We start from the raw sequence: 22,165 nt of genomic DNA, 5'->3' as shown, positions 1-22,165 counted from the left end.
CGAAAATGTATTCTCTGCAGTTCATTGCTGAAATCCCTAAATTCATAAATCCCTGTAATTTCATAAATCATGAAGAATTGTACAAAAATCTATTACATGAGCTTTAGTTTACAAGCAGCATTTAATTCTATCGCAATATTAAATCTATTACTTCTTTTGCTTAAAATATAGTTTTTTTTTGACATAAAATCAATCTTGATTTTTCTATAATAAGAGAAATGCACCGTTTGACGCTTATTTGTCATCGTTGTGGTTAACAGATGAAAAACCGTTTTTATGGTTACAATAGTTACAAAGTTGAGCACTTAGTCAAAACAATGAAAATTTTGACTGCTTATGAACTAAGTACAATCGAGTTACCTTAGTTTGACTCTATATGGATGTTTGACCGATCCAAATTTTCTTACGTCTCGGAAAATTGTCTTTCCATGAGAAAACTTACGCATTCGCCGTCAGTCATGCTTTGCGACCACTCCAAGCAAAATTCTTGTGATTGCGGCGAACAAGAATTTACAATTGGATCTGTCTCATTGCGAAAAACTATCTTTGGATTCGTCAGAAACAAATACAGCGGTGAAACGGAACCAGTTAGTAAGTTCACGTGGCAAAATAAAAATTCAATGCTCGTCAGCGTTATGACCTATGGAGCGACGGTGCTTTCAATACAAGTTCCTAACAGAAAGGTGGAAAGTGAAGATATTATCTTGGGCTTTGACACGTTGGACGACTACATCGAAGCGAATCAATACAATTTCAATTGTTTATTGGGACGAGTTGCAGGAGCAACCAAAAATAGCGAAACGAAACAGAATGAATTTTTGGGACTGTCGAACGTAAATTGGATACCAAGTGTTGACGGTGTTACGTTGGTTCTGTCGTATTTGTCGTCTAGTGACGATGGTTGTCCCGGTAATTTGTTTGCCAATGTTATGTTCCATATTACCGAAGACAATCGATTCGTCATTACGTATCAAGCATCAGTCGATACAAAAATGCCGGTAGACTTGAGCCATCGATTGTATTTTAACTTAGCTGGTCATTCAGCGGGCCCGATTGAATTAATGAAACATGTGTTCCACATGAATTGCAATAAGGTAATACGTGAAAAAGGTAGTAAGACCGATAAGAACAACTCCATTGGAAAATTTGCTGACATCGGATCAACCAACAATGATCTTAGAGTTCCTCAGCTTGTAATAGTAGCACTATCAAAAATTGGTCCGATTGACTATTCGCCCTACTTTTCAATTAATTCATACGATCAACAATTGGCGAAACAGTTTGTCGGCCAATTCATCCATCGTCAATCGGGACGCGCCATGGAAATATACACGGACCAAAAATGTGTCACCTTTTCAGCATGTGATAATTTTCCTGGCGCACATCTAGTATGCAAAATGGATTTGGAGAGGTGTAACTCGTACTATACTTTCCATTAAAGTCTAATTCCTAAGCTACTCTTTCCTCCACTTGTCTCTGTAGCATTACCGTTCCCAGCATGTACAAGGAAAACTTGAATAAAACTAGAAATCAGCGTACATCGTCAAGTAGTATATCCAAACAGGTCATCAGTAAAATGCTAGGGGAAGTGCTTGACAAAGTTGAAAAGGACGACACAGTACCGAAAATAAATGGCAAGGGATCATCAAAGTACCGAAAAAATTCAGGATTCTACATACAGTGCCAAAACTATCCGAATGCAATGCATCATGGCTCTGATATACTGTTAAATCCATCCGATTTCTACGCAAAACAAATCGAATACAAGTTCGGTCTATGTGGCGCATAGTATTTTGTTTGTGAATAAATTCAGAATTTCTAGTATTCTCGGCTTTCTTCTCTCCAGTATTCTCTTTGACACCCTCGAAATGTCCCAGCAAGACAGTGACTATTACCTGTCGCAGAAAATTTTGTTTTTCATATAAAGCTACTTGATGACAAATCTGCAATCTTTTTTTGTCAGTTGTCAGCCCCCGGAAAGAAGGAAAAAATCTGCATTTTGGCACCAACTTTTTTTTTCCAACACTGCTGTGGGCTTGCAGCACAAAAGTACTGGGTTCATTTATACGTGGAACGATAGTGGGTGAGGCCAGCTACAACACCCCATACTCAGTTTCGTGGAACATCGAAGCTGCAGAGAAGGCGGACTCTCCGAACATTCACTACATTTTTAGTCGTAACTCTCGTAGATCTACTCGCACCAAGCGGTGCGTATACTCTACCTGTAGGTCTTTCCAAGGCCGACATTCGTACAACATTACAACAATTTAAAATCCGTTTTTAGACCCGTACGAAGTACTGGGGTCTTATAGGTTTACGCATACGTTTGTAACACGTCGAATTGGACTCCCTGAGTAAGGGGAAACCTATTGTGGTTGTCTAGAGATGCCAAATCCGCGAAAAAAAAAATGTCCGTCTGTCCGTCTGTCTGTCTGCACGATAACTTGAGTAAAACGCATCCGATTTTGAAAATTCTTTTTTTTCCCGTTTGGTAATGTCAAAAGACAGGCTAAGTTCGAAGATGAGTGATTTTGGATCGACCCCTCCCGAGCTGTGGCCCAATAAGTGCTTTACGGTTTTTCGAAGATATCTCCGGACATTTAAACGTTAATGACGTAAGTGATACGTCAAATAAAAGGTATTTACAATACCGATCGAAAAAAGAAAGTTTATGGAAATCGGATGACCGACTCGTGAGTTAGACCCCTTGGTGTGAAACAGGCATAGGGCGGCAAGCAGTTTTTGCTTGTAGGTCGGCCACATTTGAACATATTTCGTCTGTTTTAGCTTTATTAGATAGGTATTGACCGTACCAATCAGGTAAAAAATTTTTTTATGAAATTATGTTCTCCGGAGCGTGAGCTAGGTCTCTTGGAGTGAGCTCTTATCTGGCTACTCGGAAGTACAGTGAACGTGGTGTATTTTGACAATATCTAGAGTAAATTTTGACCGAATTTCATGAATTTTTTTTTGTTTGAAAGGTATTAACGAATGTAAAGCGGTACTATTTCCGGTCTCCTAACAAAATGGCTGCCGGCGGCCATATTGGATTTTAGTAAAATTGAAGTATCTTGGGGAAAATGGTACTAAGAGAGTTTCTGTTAACATGGAAATAATGTGTTAAGTGTGTGGGGTTTCAGGGATTCCATATACGGACATCTATATATACCTATATACAGCTATATTGAGCTATATGCAGGCATGTAGAGCTATATAATAGCGGCTCTAGGACTTATTAACCCCGGACAAAATAACTCCGGACAAAATAACCCGGACAAAATAACCCCGGTCAAAATAACCCCGATCAGGTCAGGACAAAATAACCCCTGGACTAAATGATGACGACATTGAAGGGGGGATACTCCCCCCTTCACCCCCCTCTGCGGGGGCTGCCGCCCCTCGACCCCGCTTTTTTATTTTTTTTTTATTTTCCACGGCCTGCGGCGCAGCATATAATCTATTAAATTATATCAATTATATACTTGAGTATATTCGAACATATCGACTATATACTCAAGTACATTCTAATATATCGACTATTAATTTGAATATATTGACTCTATACTCGAATATGTCTACTATCATCGAATATATGGACTACAACTATGTACTCGACTATATTCGAATATGTTGACTATATACTAGACTATCGTCGAATATGTCGACTAAGAACTAGACTATACTCGAATATATCGACTACATACTAGACTATCATCGAACATATCGACTATATACTCGATTTCATTCGAATATACCGACTATATTCGCATATATCAAATATAAACGACTATATTCGAATATATCAACTAAGTACTCCACTCCACTATATTCAAATATATCGACTAAGAACTAGACTATATTCGAATATATCGACTACATACTAGACTATCATCGAACATATCGACTATATACCCGATTACATTCGAATATACCGACTATATTCGCATATATCAAATATAAACGACTATGTTCGAATATATCAACTAAGTACTCCACTCCACTATATTCAAATATATCGACTAAGAACTAGACTATATTCGAATATATCGACTACGTACTAGACTATCATCGAACATATCGACTATATACCCGATTACATTCGAATATACCGACTATATTCGCATATATCAAATATAAACGACTATATTCGAATATGTCAACTAAGTACTCCACTCCACTATATTCGAATATATCGACTAAGAACTAGACTATATTCGAATATATCGACTACATACTAGTATGTATGTATCGCCTATATTCGCATATAGCAAACATGATCGATTATATTCGAATATATCGACTATATTCGCATATATCAAATATATTCGACAAGATACTCGAATATATTCGAATACATCCACTATGTACTCGACTATATTCGAACATATCGACCATGTACTCATGAATATTCGAATATATTGAGTGTATTGAAAATATTCGAGTAACTATATCGTTTTTTTTATTTGGGAGTTATTCTGTCCGGAGTTATTTTGTCCGGGTTATTTTGTCCGGGGTTATTTTGTCCAGGGGACATTATGTCCGGATTTATTTCGTCCGGGGTTATTTTGTCCGAACGCCATAATAGCATATTCATCTGTGTAATGTTTATTTACAGTGAAATATAGGTAAATATAGCGGTATATAGCTGTTTAAATAGGAATTTATGAAAGTTGACTTCGTACGGGGCTGTCTATATTGCCCCCGGCAATTTATTTGTATATGCTTACAAGGCTAAGAAAGATAATGTAAGTGATTTTAAAGGGCGAATAGCTTTTCAGTAGAGAAGAAAATGAAGTAAGAGAAATGAAGAGTTTCACATTAAAGGCTTTTGATACGAATAGGTGTTTCGTACGGGTCGGCGTTAGCTATGTTTTTATAAATCATTTTGAAAGTCACTGAAAACACGAAAATTCGAATCGAAATACAAAAATTTTTGATGACATACTGTATTTCTATTCGAATTTTCGTGTTTTTAGTGACTTTCAAAATGATTTATAAAAAAAGTTTTAACTTTTTTTGGCATATGATACGAGACAAAGTGTCTTATAATTAGGTTCTCCATCGATAAAAAATAAAAATAAAATTTGTTTGTAACTCAATTGAAAGACAAATCCAACGAGCTATCACTCATTAAAATCGGAGACCGCTTGTTCCCCAATCACCTGAAGATTTGGCGATATCACTCGTAAAACCTCAGAGACTCTGAGCATGAGTGCTCATGATTTTCAAGAGCACCAGTCAGCCATTGTGATACCACCAAACATAAAATTATTTTCGAAAACTGCCAATTACGGTCTACCATTAGACGTAATAAAAATTATGGAAAAGTGTGCATTCCCTTGCGGTATTATGATAAAAATCCGAACCAAACCACAAAATAAAGGTGAATTTGTTCCAGAAACGCTGCCACAAATTTATATGTTAATTTAGCCAATAATTCAAATCAAACAATGAGAAAAATCTACAAAACGAGATAAGTTTCGGTGGAAAAGTATACACAAACAGACAGAGAGAGGCATTAAAAAATCATCTTTTTGAAAATGATTTTTTTCTTCTTCTTGGAGATGAAGAAAAAACTTATTATTATTAGAGCATCCCTCTTTTGTAATCGCTAATGTATACGACAAAAATATAAAACGAGAAGATTTTTTGTGTGTACACCTCATCGAATTTCGATTACACGCGCAAAATGATAAATAAAGCGTTAAAACTGGTTACACCTATGCCATAAATAACACATTTAATGTTGGAAATATAACATTTTCTCAGATATGCACCGACGTATCAAGACTAGGATTCATACTCTTTTTACGTTATAATTTATTGCCCCGAATCAAATAATATTAAAATGACTAAAATTATGATCGTGATGCTTCGTTACGGTATAGGTAGGTCACAATAAAAAAAGGTAAAATGTAACACAATAGCATTGAAAAGTGCTCAATACTCGTTTTTCACATTTATCCACAAACAAACTTGTCTCCGACGACGACCTGTATTTCAAAACGTTGGTATTCATTTGTTAGCTTTGCTGTTCGATGTTGCATCATTATTATGTGGACCAAATTGCATAAACAGAGTATTTACCTGAACGAACGGTTGGAAGGATTTCGATTGATATTTATAGTTTTGCATCGATTTTTCAAGAGAGTTACTTTATTTTGGACTAATCTGGATACGCTGATTCCGAAAAAGGAAGGCAGCAAATTAAACACACTTTCCGTGTCAGACTAAAAAGGGGTTATAAAGAGTTACTAACCACCCAAAGTTACGGATGTCTACGTCTCATTCAGAGTCGTTGAACCACTTAATTACACATTCACGTTTGTTCTCTAACTATTTTCAAACAAGTTCAGTTCTCCTGTAAAACTCGAAATCGAACTTCTTTCGGCATACCAACTTTGCTTAACCTGAGAGATGGCAATGTCTCAATGCAAACTACCCTACACTTGTTCATGGAAAGCTTTCCTGCTGTCTTGTGTAAGAGGCTAGCGGAAGCAACTGAAGATGCTCAGTCCACTCTGACCTATGACCGCCGCTAGTTCTCGAGGTCGAAACAGCTGATCTTTCTTCTTTTTTGTCACCTTACGTGATAGGCAAGGGAAGAGCTATTTGTCGTTCCGACGAGTCTTTCTTTGAAAGTCAGAGGGTGTGAAAGGAATTCGGTTTTTGTAATCTGTGGCCTTGAGCATTTCGTCTCAGGTTAAGCAAAGTTTGTATGCAGAAAGTAATTTATGTTATGGCTTGTATAATAAGGGACAAAGGATTCTTGTGAATGTTATGTTGGAATTTCACGGATTCCAATCCGGAATCTAAAATAAAACGACCAGTTTGTCGTCTCGAAATAGACTGAATTTATTATAGCAAATACACCGTATTTATATGATTTTAGTCCTTAACTAAGGTTACTAGATTTACTAGTTCAATTAGATTACTATGTTCATTCACTCAACATAAGTTATTATCAAGTGATATCCAACACTACCCCTCAATTGATAATAATTTATGGATCCACTTAATGTTTCCCGCAATTCTCCTACTCAAATTCGCTGTTGCCACCAATGATATCCAATGATATTCTCGCTACCGTATGTCTTCAACAACCTCCAATCATTAAGCAATCCATTGACTTGTATGTGCCAACGACCACACTGCCGCTTGCTTTACCGCTATGCCCATACACAGTCAATACCGCATCTTGCCACCAAATGAATTCACTGTTGAGACCATCGGCTACCTCTCATTGACCTCATGCAACCATTGTCTGCCAGTGACCACCTCCTCAGACGAAACGATACCATACCAATCGCCATACTTGGAATACTCCGCCACCGGCCCCACAACTTTCCACAGACCACACAACACAATTCAATCGTACAGCGAGTGTTATTGACACCCCTTCCAGTGCAAACTGGCGCTGTAGATTAATTGCCACAGTTTAATGTGCCTGGGCCCATAACCTGTTGGAATTTCACGGATTCCAATCCGGAATCTAAAATAAAACGACCAGTTTGTCGTCTCGAAATAGACTGAATTTATTATAGCAAATACACCGTATTTATATGATTTTAGTCCTTAACTAAGGTTACTAGATTTACTAGTTCAATTAGATTACTATGTTCATTCACTCAACATAAGTTATCATCAAGTGATATCCAACATGTTATTGGTCCGAGGCGAATCAGAGGTCTATAACCACACGATTTTCTTGTTTTCCCTAGGTGTGTAATAAGCCACTTTCGTCCCTAGGGAAAACAAAAGCATGCGAAAAGCGTATCGAGACATATTGAATCAACCTATGTTTTGTTGGATGGATCGCCAAATATTTGATAAATATTAGATTAATTCCTTCTTTGGAACTTTCTATTTTGCCAAGTGTGACGTTTGCAGGTCGAGCCGAAGACGAGTTTCAATGCTCATGTCAATTAAGTAATGACTCATTTCCCGGTGGTGCAGTGAGTAATATCTTTTAGTTTAATTGTTCAGATGAGGATTATCGTTCATATTAACATCTGATTGAGCATTTGTGACTCTGCCCAGCATAAGTAATGAATATATGGACCAATACACACAGAGCACAGAGATAGTATTTTGTAAATATTTAATTGGAGTAAAAAATCATTTAAAATAGACACGAGTCAATTTAATGCCATAATTAAAAAGGAATTCCGACGTACATCTATCTACAACATAGTAAAATATACTTCGAAATAATTCACCTTCTCTTGAGTTATATGTTACATTGTGTGCATTGGAAATCTACTATTCATTCGGAATAAACACCTGTGTGTACACGACTCACATTCTAATTACTTAAACTTCTTCACTTAAAGAAACTAATTCCTTAATCACGATAATTCATCACGAGTAGATATATATATACACATCGAACAGCACATTCTACCAAAAAAAAGATCCTAATTCGCAATTCGATTGGAATAAAATAGTTTCGCACCGATTGCAGTTTTCCATTACCCCATGTGTAGCAAAAAAAAAAGAAGAGGAAGAAAAAATCAACTGAAGAAAGTCGTAATTTAAAAAGAAAATCCAACAAATACACAAATTCATTAAGTAATTTCCGCTGATAAAACATTTTCTTTTGACTCTTTGTTCGAAGATTGTATTATTTGCTTGTGTGCGGCGGTGTCGAAGAGTAGAGAAAACTTTTGCACATAAAACTATTCCATTTTGTATGTACAAAGTTTTCTTCTTCTTCTTTTTTTGTTTCTTTTCTGACGTAAAGTCTAACTTTAACATAATGTACAACAATTGCTATAGTACCTATAGTACCATCTTATACATACACCGATACGTATTTAAGTCTATCAACTATTGAGTGCACATAAGCCACTTTTTTTTCTGTTTATAAGATTTTCTTCGATAGAAAAGTTTATGTAATGCATATTGTGAATTGAGAAGGAAAGCACTGTTCAGTAAACTTTCCATTTTATTTCTGTTCATTGAATTGATGTAGTCAATACATATATATGTATAAATACACCAGAAATGTTGCCATTTGCCTTAGCACAATTTTACTAAACCAGCATCTGCAAGAGTTTCAATTGACACTAAATGGCAAATGTGGCAAATAATTGGTAAATTGATATCAATTGCGATTACCGACCAATTTGTTTCAATCTGTACATTTCTATTTATACGGCTTCTGGTACATATCGTATAAGATTGCACCGGCTTCTCATTTGTGAGATAATTTTGAGATCTGTAAGAACAGGGTCAGTACAATGTGGTTCTGAGCCTGTTACAGACGGAAAGAATTATCGGGTCTACTACTTCCATTGATCAAGTATTTTTAAATAGTTGATTTCAAATCTTGTACTTCAATTTTTTCACATGCATTTTACTATAGGTTTGTTCCAAGGTCATATGAATTGTCAAATTTCATCTATATAACCATAACCTCAATAATACCTCTGTGTAAGTCGCGTAGGCGACGTTGGTCGATTTGTATGAAATATCACGTAAGCGACGTTGCTATGGACGAAATTGTCGTTGTTCGGGTTGTCAAAGTTCGACGAATCATATTACCCAGAGCTTGTCATTATTTTGGTCGTCGTTATCGATAACATATGAATAGCCGTATAGGTTAAATGTGTGGTCTGTGGTCTTTAAATAAGTTTGTTTAATTGATTTTTTTATGTATTGTGAAGATTTTCGTTCCAAGTATCGAACTCCTTCCTCTGAGTATTGTTGCTCGTGAACTCGTGATCACTTGTCCGAGGTTCGATGGGTCTGTTGTCTCCGTGAATATCTCTTTTTAATGCACCGGGATGAACAGAGGAGTAAAGCTGAAGCCTATGTTGTGAAAGAATGGGTTATGACAACTCTACATTGGTCACGAAAGCAGTGGTAGCAAAGCAGGGCCCATTATCGAAGAACTTATTTTCTTCACGGTACCCTTCAAGTAAAAAAAACGTTTTTCGTTTTGAAAGAGTATCCAAAAAAATGATCACTGCTGGGAGTAGAGGAGCCTTAGAGGACCCCTTGAAACCACGTCGTTTTATCAGAGCTGATCCTTCACCATACACTACACATTCTTTTCAATTTTTGTCTTTACTTTTGTGCGGTTTTTCTATGACTTCTAATGTCCCTCTATTTTAATCAGAGATCAATTTCTGGGCCAAAAAACTTTTTCTTGCTTGAAAAGAGCGCCGTGTTTTCTAAATTTTTTCAAAATTTACTAAAAAAATCTGGTAGCCAATTTTGGAAGATCTTCGCAAACATTGGTAATTTTGCAGCAAAAGTTTCTAGTGGCTCCTCCATCGACTTAGAAGATAACAAAAATCGACAAAAATCAACAATGATGAACTTAGCCTCAAGTCGTCTCATATGGCTAAATCAATACTCTCTCTAGCAAACAAACTCTCAGCTCTCTGTGTTAAATTCACACCTTATAGACCTTTTAAGTTCGAAAAAAGACTAGATGGTCTGGAGGGATGAATTGACAGCTAATAGCTGTAACAGGTTCGCTTTTGATCACTTTCGTTCACTTTTTACTTTTTATTCAACTAGAGTGAACGATAGCGAACCGATTACAGCTGTCAGCTGTCAATTCATCCCTCCAGACCATCTAGTCTTTTCTCGAACTTAAAAGGTCTATTTCTTTGTATTCTACATTTTGACTGACTACGCTGTAATCTACATGTAAATTCCAAAGGCTACTTGATCCTTTCACTACCTTAATAAAGGTAGTTTGTTTGCTAGAGATAGTATTGGCACAATGTATGATAGAGCAAATGAATTTAAAGATTTTCTACCAATCAGTTGAAAATACTTAAAGAAAGAGAAGTAGTAGATTCTGCTGATGATATGCTTACCGTATGTTGGTGGGATAAAATAGTAATCTGATATTAGGATGAACGGAATAATTTTTATTTTCCCCCCGATTAATTTCAATTTTTTTTCTATTCAACAACCAACACTGAGTAATAATAGATTTACACCTAAAAATAGTTCAAATTTTATAATCTGCAATAACTTAACAAGTTTGAAGGGCCTTTGATTCACTTCGCTATTGTCGTTCTATGAAATAAATGCGACAGTATCAAAACTAGCAACGCTGTGAGAAAATTATTTTATTCTTTTCTTTTTTGTTGCCCTGATTGGTGTGGGTACTCTGGGTATCCGAACGTTTATTTCATTCATAAAAAACATTTCATTCAAATCAAATAATTTTTTTCGTTTTGAAAGACAACCCACAACATCATTATGGTGTACAATGCCAGAAAAAAAATGTTATCAATGGAAAACTATTATTGGATTAAGTGAAAATTGTCAAAAATGTGAGAAGTTATGGTGACAGTGGTCTAATTTTTGTTGAAATGAAACTCAATCTTTTTATTTGATCAATGTCATGGTCTAATATGTTACACAGGTAAGTCGATTGAATGAAAAAGTTACGTTCTTTGTGACGATTCGTGAGGCCTATTGAATTTTGATTAGTCAATGAAATTTATTTTTTTTTATGTTTCGGAACGGGAGTCTTGGTGTTTCGGTACAATTTGTATCGTAAGACTTGGTGACCTATTTTTGGCAAAGACATTCTTTAACTCGACTTTTCACTCTGAAGTCATGATGTCTTCTTGGTGAAAAGTCGATTTATGAATTTCTTGGTGAAAAATAAGTCTTTTACGATACGTTGCACTCTCCCTGTGCATTACAGGATGGTATGCACCAGCGAGTTCACAGGAAATTTTATGTCATCACGAATCTTGATTGAACTAGAGACTTTGAGATTGAATTAATCAGTTAAAAGTACTCTCAAAATCAATTCTTTAAACTGTAGCAGAATGTTTAGTTTAGTAGACAAAATAATTGTTGTTAATGACTGAACCATATGATAGATGTCATACATGTCTCTAGACAGGGCCTATTTTAAAGGAATTAAGTTCCCGATAATTTTTTACATTTCTCGAAGATCCCTAAATTGTATTTGTTCGTAAATCTTAAAAAATATCATTTAAGATTATTTACCTGGCTTACCGACGATCAAAAGCAACTAAAACTCCATCTGCAGATTTGTGATAATGAAGCCTTAGTAAATAAGAAAAAAACTGAAGAATTTTAGTGAATTTAACTTCCCTAAAATATACCCTTCTCTAGACAGATGTAGCCCAAAAAGCTATCTATAAGAAGAAAGAAATTAAAATGAAATTGCCGGTGAGATATGGTCGTTCTTTGCCTGAATTATCCACCGACAATAAATATTTGGCACCATACCGAATTTATTAGACTTAAGAGTGATATCGCCAAATCTTCAGGTGATTGGGAAACAAGCGGTCTCCGATTTTAATGAGTGATAGCTCGTTGGATTCGTCTTTCAATTCTAGGAAACACGTATCTTTCACTTTTTCTTTAAAAAATTTGTTTTCTGTGAAAAGCGCTCAAAAGTGAAGGCATGCCAGAGGGTACCGAAAACAGTTTTTCGGCAATAACTCAAGAAAAAATTATTTTAAATGGTTGTAATGTTGTACGATTGTCGGCCTTGAAAAGACCTACAGGTAGAGTATACGCACCGCTTGGTGCTAGTTGATCCACTAGAGTTATGACTAAAAATATAGTGAATGTTCGGAGAGTCCGCCTTCTCTGCAGCTTCGATGTACCACGGAACTGAGTATGGGGTGTTGTAGCTGGCCTCACCCACTATCGTTGCACATATAAATGAACCCAGTACTTTTGGGCTGCAAGCCTACAGAAGTCTTGAAAAAAAATTTGGTGCCAAAATGTAGATTTTTTCCTTCTTTCTGAGTGCCCAACTGCCAGAAGAGCATCTGGAACGGTACTACGGCAATCATTTTTTATTGTCTACTATTCTTTCACCTTATCAATAGAAAAACGCTTCGCTATGTCGCGAATATATCAGATCCACTATTAGTAATATCAAGAGAAAAATCATTAAAGTTTTCTCCGAGGATTTTAGTCAAATAAAGTGTTAGCGTATAGCAAATGACCTCAGGACTACGGAACAGTAATTAGTTTTTCAATTGGACCAATATTTGCTACGTGACAGGACTTTGGAAAACCGTTTGCTCCCACTTGATCGTATCGTTTTTCCAAACTCCTGTCGCGTAGCAAATATTGGTCCAATTGGTCCAACTAATTACTGTTCCGGACTCCTGAGGTTGCTATACGCTAACACTTAATTTGACTAAAATCCTCCGAGAAAAATTTAATAATTACTAACACTGGATATGTTGTAACGACCTATATTCGAGTCAAAGTGAAGCGTATACGGTAAGGGAATAGTAGACGATACAAAATTACTCACGTAGAACCGTTCCAGACGCTGTTCTGGCAGTTGGGCCCTCAGACAGAAGGAAAAAATCTACATTTTGTCACCAACTTTTTTTTCAAGACTTCTGTAGGCTTGCAGCCCAAAAGTACTGGATTCATTTATATGTGCAACGATAGTGGGTGAGGCCAGCTACAACACCCCATACTCAGCTCCGTGGTACATCGAAGCTGCAGAGAAGGCGGACTCTCCGAACATTCACTATATTTCTAGTCATAACTCTAGTGGATCAACTAGCACCAAGCGGTGCGTATACTCCACCTGTAGGTCTTTTCAAGGCCGACAATCGTACAACATTACAACAATTTAAAATAATTTTTTCTTGAGTTATTGCCGAAAAACTGTTTTCGGTACCCTCTGACATGTCTTCACTTTTGAGCGCTTTTCAAAGAAAACAATTTTTTTAAGAAAAAGAGAAAGACGCGTGTTTCCTAGAATTGAAAGAGGAATCCAACGAGCTCTCACTCATTAAAATCGGAGACCGCTTGTTTCCAAAGTTAAAAAAATCACCTGAAGATTTGGCGATATCACTCTTAAAACCAGTCCTTTGAAAGAGTAATGGTGTTTTTTTCAAACTGATCATTTCTTCCACAACTTCATTTTCAGAGCAGAAGTAATGTTTTTGTCGAAAATTTTAGATGCTTTCGATTCTTCTTCGATGCGACTACGAATAACTTTGAAAATAAACACAAATATTTAGGGCATCCAGCCCGTTTCACTGTTGTATTTATTCTGATCGTTTTATAAGCTCGGCCCACTCCGACCACTTTCATTTCAAGAGGATGCTAGATACCGTAGAATTCTTAACAGTTTTAGACACTATGAGTTCTCACGGTTTAACATGACCGCTGTGTGTGGTTATTGTTTCTACTTAAAAAGCAACTACTTCGAAAAGCTATGGGTGTATTTTCGTCCTATTGTTTTAAGTTAAATGACAATTATAATGGTGCAAGAGCACACCGAGATAATTTTCATTTAACTTAAAACAAGAATGATCCCATAAGCCCATGGTCCTGACGTCCTAATCAACGGTAAAACTGAAAGGGTGGTAACTGTTTTGTTACCATAAATTCCAATGGAATTATTTTCCCATTCCCATGCACAACAAAATTACTTCGGCCAGATTTGTTTTATATATTTTTTTGTTGTTGACCTGATATCGGTATATTAAATTCCTCCAATATTACCTTCAAAAATTTCAAGTACAACAGCCGAAAAAAAAAATTAAATTTCTTTTCAAATGCTCCCACACTGCCAAAAAAAAAACTGTATGAACTTGAACAATAAATTGAAAAATAAAACTAGAAACAAATCTCATTCCATTCTGCGAAACTGTTCACATACATCACTCTGATCTCAAAAGTATCCCGTATCCTTTTTTTTCTTCAATATCCTGAGAATATTTTCAGTTTTTTTTTATTTTCATTTTTTTTTTCTCTTCTTATTTGTTCTTTTTATGCAAACAGGTAAATAGTGAACTTATATGCATTGAATGGTTTATAACATACGAAAAAATATATAAAACTTGCTATATTGCTATTTATATTGTGCGGTATACGAATATTATTATGTGTGGTATGTATTTAAGTGTATATCCATACGTACGTACGAGAGTGCATTATATTTTTATTCCAGTTTCGGTTTCAAGATATAAATTTAAATTTTGGGATAAGGAAAATGAGTTATACAAAGGAATAAAAATGTGATTTAATGTTTTCGAAATGGAGGCGTTGTTACAAGTAGAAGAAAAAAAAACGAAATTGGTAGCGCGACACATCTACATTACGCTATTGTATTTCCCACAGATATTCTACCATAATAGTCTCTGTAATAGCTTTAGTTATGGAAATTTCATTTCGATTTTTTTCTATTAACATTTTGTTATATTGACGACTTTCTCTTCAAGTGTTAAAGATTTGTATTTTTCTTCAAACATAATTCTGAGACCCTCCTGACACAAATTGTGTCCGAAATATTTTGTTCTGAATTATCACCCCACATGGTTTTATCTACTGGATATAACTGTGAAACCGAATTCACTGCTGCAACATATTGGTGATGGGCTGTTCGTTTAAACACTGATGTGCAGGATGCAGGTCAAAAGATTTTATCGTTTAACAGATTGTTACAAATTGTACAGAAAAATCAAAATTTTCGTCATTCGGTGATGTAAAAAGATCTGTTGCTGGTCATGTAATTCGTTAAACATTAATTCGAACCAGGGCCTATTATTGGGAATTTTATTTATTGAAATTACTGAAAACTACAGAAATTTACCAAAAAATAGGCCATCAGAACCTCGTACGGAGCTAATTACCGAATTTGTGTAAATTTACCGAAACATTTTTTTTGGTAAATTTCGGCAAATTTTCGGTAAATTTGGGTAATAAATAGGCCCTGGTTCGAGCACATTGTGTTTATCTACGTTTATTACCTATCCACAACAATTATGATCAGAACTTAGAGAAGGCCTCGGTTGGCCGTACTGTGAATTTCGAAGATTCCCGAAGTGCCTTTTGGACTTTGATATGGAAATTTGTAATTTTGAAGCCTTTCGTTGTATGTAACCTACAGAAGCTTTCTCGAGCCATTCCCTTTCAATTAATTTGACAAACATAACAAAAGTCCAAAAATATAACAAAACTGCTGTAACAAAGGATGGCCGAACTATTTAAGAATGTCTTTCGTAATTTGATTTCGAGAAAGTTATCGAAGAAGAAAAAAAAACTTTAAACTCCTAGAATCAACCTAGTTCTTACCGGAGGCATCTCTATCATGATCCGTGAATTCAAGTGAAAAACCACTCACTGTTTGCCGTGTAGCTCAAATTTCGTCAACATACGTCCAGTATGTATGAAATGGCTGGCAGACAGCTTCATTTCTGCCTTACTTCGGATATGTATATTCTAACGTCTGACATGTACATCGTACATGTCTGACGTATAATCATACATAATGCTCGTGACTATTCGTGTCACTCGTATGTTTATACGTCGAACATGTATGATATACATGTCAGACGTTGGAATATACATATCGGAAGTAAGGCAGAAATGAAGCTGTCTGCCAGCCATTTCATACATACTGGACGTATTTCGACGAAATTTTTTTATCAGTGCAAAAACGATGAGGTGACTTGGAATACGTGGAGAGAGAAACCAGAAATTTTCTATTAAATTGCGTTTCGAAATAATTGAAATATTTATTGCTGATATCGATGTTGCTTCACCTTAGAAAATCGCTACTGACAACATTACACAAAATTTCCCATTCCAAATTCACCAACAACATTCCACACAAATCAGGCGCTCTCTTTGTTCCACTTTTTCTCGTGCTTTATGTGCTTTTTCATTAGATCTTGAATATGATTTCGTGACACTCCATATCGTTTCAAATATTCGCTCATTACCGGCCAGGATACCCTAATGCCCACTTCAATGTCACCGGTATGCATATCCAAGTAAGCTCCGTCGCCACTTTCCAGGCCTAATACGCCGGTATCCAGAAAAACGTTGTTGATCTCGTCGGATGCGTTGCGATCGTATTTCAGGCGATTGTCCTCAACCGATAGAAAAACCCCAGTTATCTCGTCGTAGCCATAACTAACGCAGATTGGAGACCCTTGAATTGCGTGCCGTATCGCTGTTATTTTCGGCGTATTCGAGCTCGAGGCCATATTGAATGAATGTTATTTCGGCTTGGATGCAATGTGGTGGCAACCTTTAAGAATTTGCAATTTGTAATTTGTTTTCTCAATTTCGTGAAGAATGGGTGAGTGGATGAGATCGATATTTACCTCAGTTTTTAGGGTAATAACAGCACGATTTTCTAGCTAGACTTTTTTACTTGCTTTACAAATAGTTTTATTTCGGTAAACACTTTATAACAAACTGATTGAATGAATTGTTCCGTTGGTAGAGTGACATATTCTCCTATGAAACACTGTAACACACACTCGAGCTGAACCGTCTACACCTCACTTACACACAGACGAATGAAGGTGTTGTTCAATTTGTACTTGCGCTTGGATATTCGGTTATGTGATACAGAGCTTCTGAATCCTAAAGAGATTATAGAATACCAATCCAACATTGAGCGAGAATATTGGTTTGATCATTGGTCATTCTTTGCTTGCAACTGACGTTTCTGATCGAATCTATTAATATCAACACACAGCTACCAATAGACTGAGTTACTACTACTTTCGCTCCATTAAGTGCATGACCACATTCAGTAAAACATATTTCAAAATATTCCGTCATTTGCTCTTTGTGTTTACGTGTTCATCTCTGTGGACATTGTAAAAATCTACTACTTCACCTTCAAGAGATGGATTATCTTTAAAAATCCGAAGTGAAGATTTTTGAGGCTATGGGATGAGTGGGTTGGCCTGTAGAGGCGCCACATTTTTTTCATAGTACTTCATTCTCTGCGGCCTATTTTCATATGAACCAACTTCACATTTGTCATTACAGAACAAATGTCACCATATGAAGTTGGTTCACATGAAAAGAAGCACAGTGACAGCAGTAATTTTATGACAGAATGTAATAAGCTTAATCATTACAAGGTGTCAAGTCCTGATAATATTCCGTCAATTTTCTATAAGAGATTGTCTCCGTCTGTCAGTTTACCGTTATCAATTATCTTCAATAAGTCGGTCCGTGAAGGCTCGTTTCCGTTAGCCTGGAAAGTTAGTAACGTGACGCCAGTTTATAAGTCGGGAAAACGGTCAGATGTGTGTAATTACCGTCCGATAAGCATACTGGCAGCTGCTTCAAAGGTTTTCGAGAGAATTGTCTTTAATAAAGTTTATCAACATGTGAAAGATTATATTACGCCAGCGCAGCATGGCTTCGTGACTGGTAAATCGACTCTTACGAATTTACTAGAGTTTGCTACACGAGTCACTGACTCGATTTTGGACGGTGGCCAGTTGGACGTCATATTTACAGATTTCTCGAAAGCCTTTGATCAGGTTTCTCACGGGTTGTTGCTTCTAAAGCTACAGAACTTTGGAATTAAGTCAATTACGTTGCAATGGTTTCGATCATATCTTTTCGGAAGAACCCAATGTGTCGTGATTGGAGGGGGTAAATCGGATAGTATTATGCCGACATCCGGGGTTCCGCAAGGATCGATACTAGGGCCTCTCTTGTTTTTACTCTTTATTAATGATTTGCCAGACATCTTCACTTCATCTAGCTCGTTATTCGCCGACGACAACAAAATCTTTCGAAAAATCGAGTGTTTGGCAGACGGAACTAGCTTGCAATCGGACATCTCATCTTTTTCGGAATGGTGTGATAGCAATAATCTAAATCTCAACCCAGAAAAGTGCTCGCCGCTGTCGGTAACCTGCAAACCGCAACCGATCAACTATCAATACTCCATAAAGGATAAGCCGATAGAAAAGAAGACAATCAAAAAGGATCTCGGTGTCACGTTTGATAGTAAAGAAGGCTTCGCTGCTCACGTCAATGAAATCACGAAAAAGTCGTATCAATTGATTGGATTTATCTTTAGAAGTACTCAGAGCTTCAAACGTCCGGCTAGCCTGATCAAGCTTTATAACACGTATGTTCGGAGCAAATCGAGAAGGTGCAACGTAAATTTACGAGGATGCTGTATTATCGTTTCAACTGGATTAAACCCGACTATCAAACTAGACTGGAACACTTGAAAATGAAGTCATTAGAAACCCGTCGCCTTGAGCTAGATGAAATGGTCTTGTACAAACTGGTTCATGGAAGAATTGCCACTAGTCTATCGTCGCGCATCAAACCTCAAGTACCTCAACGGTTTACTCGGCAAAGTGGTCTTCACCTATTCCGCCTTCCTACGCCATCGTCGAACATACAGCTTAATTCTCCAGTATACCGCATGCAGCACCACCATAATATCTATTTCCGGCTCAACGACATTTTCAATTCGTCTTATAACGAATATAAGTCAATGGTTAAGGGACTGTACCCGTTTTAGAATTTCCCCGTCATGTCCATATACTTTTTTTCAATTTCTAAATTTTTAATTTTCTTCTTAATCTTTTAAATTTTACTGTATCAACTTTCTAGTTATAATTTAAGTTTAAGTTCAATGTATAATTGGGCTTCGACTGTTCGTTGGAACTATAAATAAATAAATAAAATATGGGAAAACTCTAGTACATTTCTTCTTAGTTTCTAAACATCATTCTCCTATGTGCTTCTCTTCGCTACTGTGTACGTCCATTGATATGTAAAATCTACTACTTCATCTTCAAGATAAGAATTGTCTTTAGCCCCGTACGAAGTACAAAGGGGCTTATAGGATTACGATGCCGTATGTAATTGATGGAATTCGAAGCAGACGGTAAGGGCAAAGTGTTTGCCTATGTTCATAGATGACGAATCTGCAATAAAAATTTTGTCTGTCCGTCTGTCCGTCTGTCCGTCTGTCACGTCGATATCTTGAGTAAATCAAATCCGATTTCAAAATTTTTTTTTCCCTGAAAGATAGTCGAAATAGTGAGGCTAAGTTCGAAGATGAGCATATTCGGGTCGGCCCTTCGTGACTTAGGGCCACCTAAGTGATTTAAGGTCATTTGGTGATATTTATGGCAAAATAAACGATGGAAATGTAAATGACACGGCAAATGATAGGTATTGTCAATACCAATCCAGGAAAAAAAAGTTTTTTAAAATCGGGTGAGTGCACCGTGAGTTAGGGCCTTAGAAGTGAAATGCTACTAGGGCCCTATGTGTATTTTACATAGAACTCGAGTAAATTTCATTCGTTTTTCGTAATTTTTGTTTGATTTGGAAGGTAATCGAATGCCGAATAGAATGTTGTTGGAAAAAAAAAATTTGGGTCCTTGGCCTAAGGCCGCTACTAGGGCCCTATGTGTATTTCACATATAACTCGAGCAAATTTCATCCGTTTTTCGTAATTTTTGTTTCATTTGGGAGGTAATCAAAGGCCGAATAGAATGTAGTTGAAAAAAAAATTAAATTTGGGTCCTCGGACTGAGGCCGCTACTAGGGCCCTATGTGTATTTTACATATAACTCGAGCAAATTTCATCCGTTTTTCGTAATTTTTGTTTCATTTGGAAGGTAATCAAAGGCCGAATAGAATGTTGTTGAAAAAAATTTTAAATTTGGGTCCTCGGACTGAGGCCGATACTAGGCCCTTCAAAAAAATAAAATTTTAGGGCGATTTGAAATTTTTGTTTCATTTGAAAGGAACGTCGTACGGGGCTTCGTAATTGCGCTATGCGCAATTTGTAAGATGTACACATTACATAATAATTTTACTTTAACTACATTAACCGGCGCAATAGGCTTACGGTCAAAGTAGGGTGACAGACGCACTAGGGTCACGTACGCAATAGATATACGGGTTTGTACGGGGCTCAGTCGCAGCAAACGCTCCGACTGTTCTGATGGCTCGTTTGAAACTATAGAACTACTACAAGCGTAAACATTTATGAAGCTTTGTTGTTTCTATTATGTGTATAGTAGACGTTTACAGCCGGTGTAAATTAATTGATACTTCTGAAGGATTCACAATTAGCACACAAAAGTGATGATTGAGTGTTGAGTGAAAGCTTCAAAAATAGCTCATAAACACTCATATAATACATTTATGATGTAACCACTTTTACTGCCCCATAAACCTAACAATAAAGCTCAATTTTCATTTATTGGTTCGGTAAATAACCGACGAACAGCTGTACAATTATTCATAATAAATATATTTAAAAAAAAAATCTTTTAAAAATGAAAGTTCAACGAAAAGATTTATGATGCTTCAGTCGTATTTACGGGTCAAACAGAATTCTAATAAAAAAATTTATTTCAACAATACTGTCAATAATCATTAGTAAAGTCATAAATCCAAAACTTCAATTAATTAAATAATTTATTTGGAAAAAAAATTGTGGAAAAAAATGTATATCGACGAGGTAAAAAAATGATAATATTAAACCAAAACCGATGTTACGACAGTAACAGCACATACAAAAAAAAAATAAGTTATTTGTGCGTAGTGCTATGCGGGCATAATGTAGAGGATACTCTCCCAGCTATACAGAGTATGAGTATTATGAAAGAAAATGTTTGAAATATTTTAATACCTTTGACTTGATTGATGGTGAAGTTGATGAATATGTTAGAATAATTTTCGGTATATTCCAAAGACTGCCATACATTATATATGTAGACCTATGTGCGTATATATGTAGTATATCCCATATATAAAAGCATATTTTCGAAATGAATTTACATTCTTCGGAAGCTCAAACACTTTAACATTAATCAGGTGTTGTATTTTCATGGTTACATTTTGATTTATTTTCACACATTTCAAACAGTTTATTATTAAGGGTTGAGAGAGTGAACCGTAATTTATCGACAAAATAACAGCCGAAGAAGAAGAAAAATAAAAAAAATCAAATAAAATGTTAAATCCATCAAAAAAGAGTTCTAACCATTTAACCACAAATTTATGTGTATCATGATTGTAATTTATCGAAAATATAATTACTTTCACAAGCGACTCTCATTTGATTCGAGATTTTATTTTGGATTTTTTTTCTTCTTCTTCTCTATTTCGGTTTTCAAAATCGAATAAGTTTCTCGACGGAAAATATTTCTTCCACGACATTGTGTACTCATAATCGTATGTACATTCGTATACATATATTATGCGTACGTATTAAATTATATGATTACAATTAAGGCTTTCGGAGCGATTAGAGAAGTCTCCTTTATTAAATGCAACGAATACAATGCACAGTTGATTGACAAGTTACCGCCCTCTTTGGTCCCAATTTAGAAAATTTACCATTCATTTCACATTCACATAAAATAATATT

The 22,165-nt window shown here is 36.0% G+C and overlaps 1 protein-coding gene and 1 long non-coding RNA gene across 2 annotated transcripts; one reads left to right on the top strand and one right to left on the bottom strand.

Moving 5' to 3' along the window:
* The first annotated feature begins 384 nt into the window (after positions 1–384).
* LOC119072848 (maltose epimerase-like) lies at positions 385–1,824 on the top strand. The gene is made up of 2 exons (XM_037178159.1): positions 385–1,411; positions 1,483–1,824. The coding sequence occupies exons 1-2, from the start codon at positions 429–431 to the stop codon at positions 1,787–1,789; spliced, it is 1,290 nt and encodes a 429-aa protein (XP_037034054.1). The 5' UTR covers positions 385–428; the 3' UTR covers positions 1,790–1,824.
* A 14,666-nt stretch (positions 1,825–16,490) lies between these two features.
* LOC119072850 lies at positions 16,491–17,264 on the bottom strand. The gene is made up of 2 exons (XR_005086935.1): positions 17,106–17,264; positions 16,491–17,029 (listed from the first exon to the last, which is right to left on the bottom strand). It is a non-coding gene; the product is annotated as an uncharacterized LOC119072850 (long non-coding RNA).
* Positions 17,265–22,165: the final 4,901 nt, after the last annotated feature.

This window comes from Bradysia coprophila, assembly GCF_014529535.1.
Source record: "Bradysia coprophila strain Holo2 chromosome IV unlocalized genomic scaffold, BU_Bcop_v1 contig_84, whole genome shotgun sequence".
Taxonomy (NCBI): domain Eukaryota; kingdom Metazoa; phylum Arthropoda; class Insecta; order Diptera; family Sciaridae; genus Bradysia; species Bradysia coprophila.
Note: the sequence above shows the minus strand (reverse complement) of the source record. Positions and strands in the feature narration are given on the sequence as shown.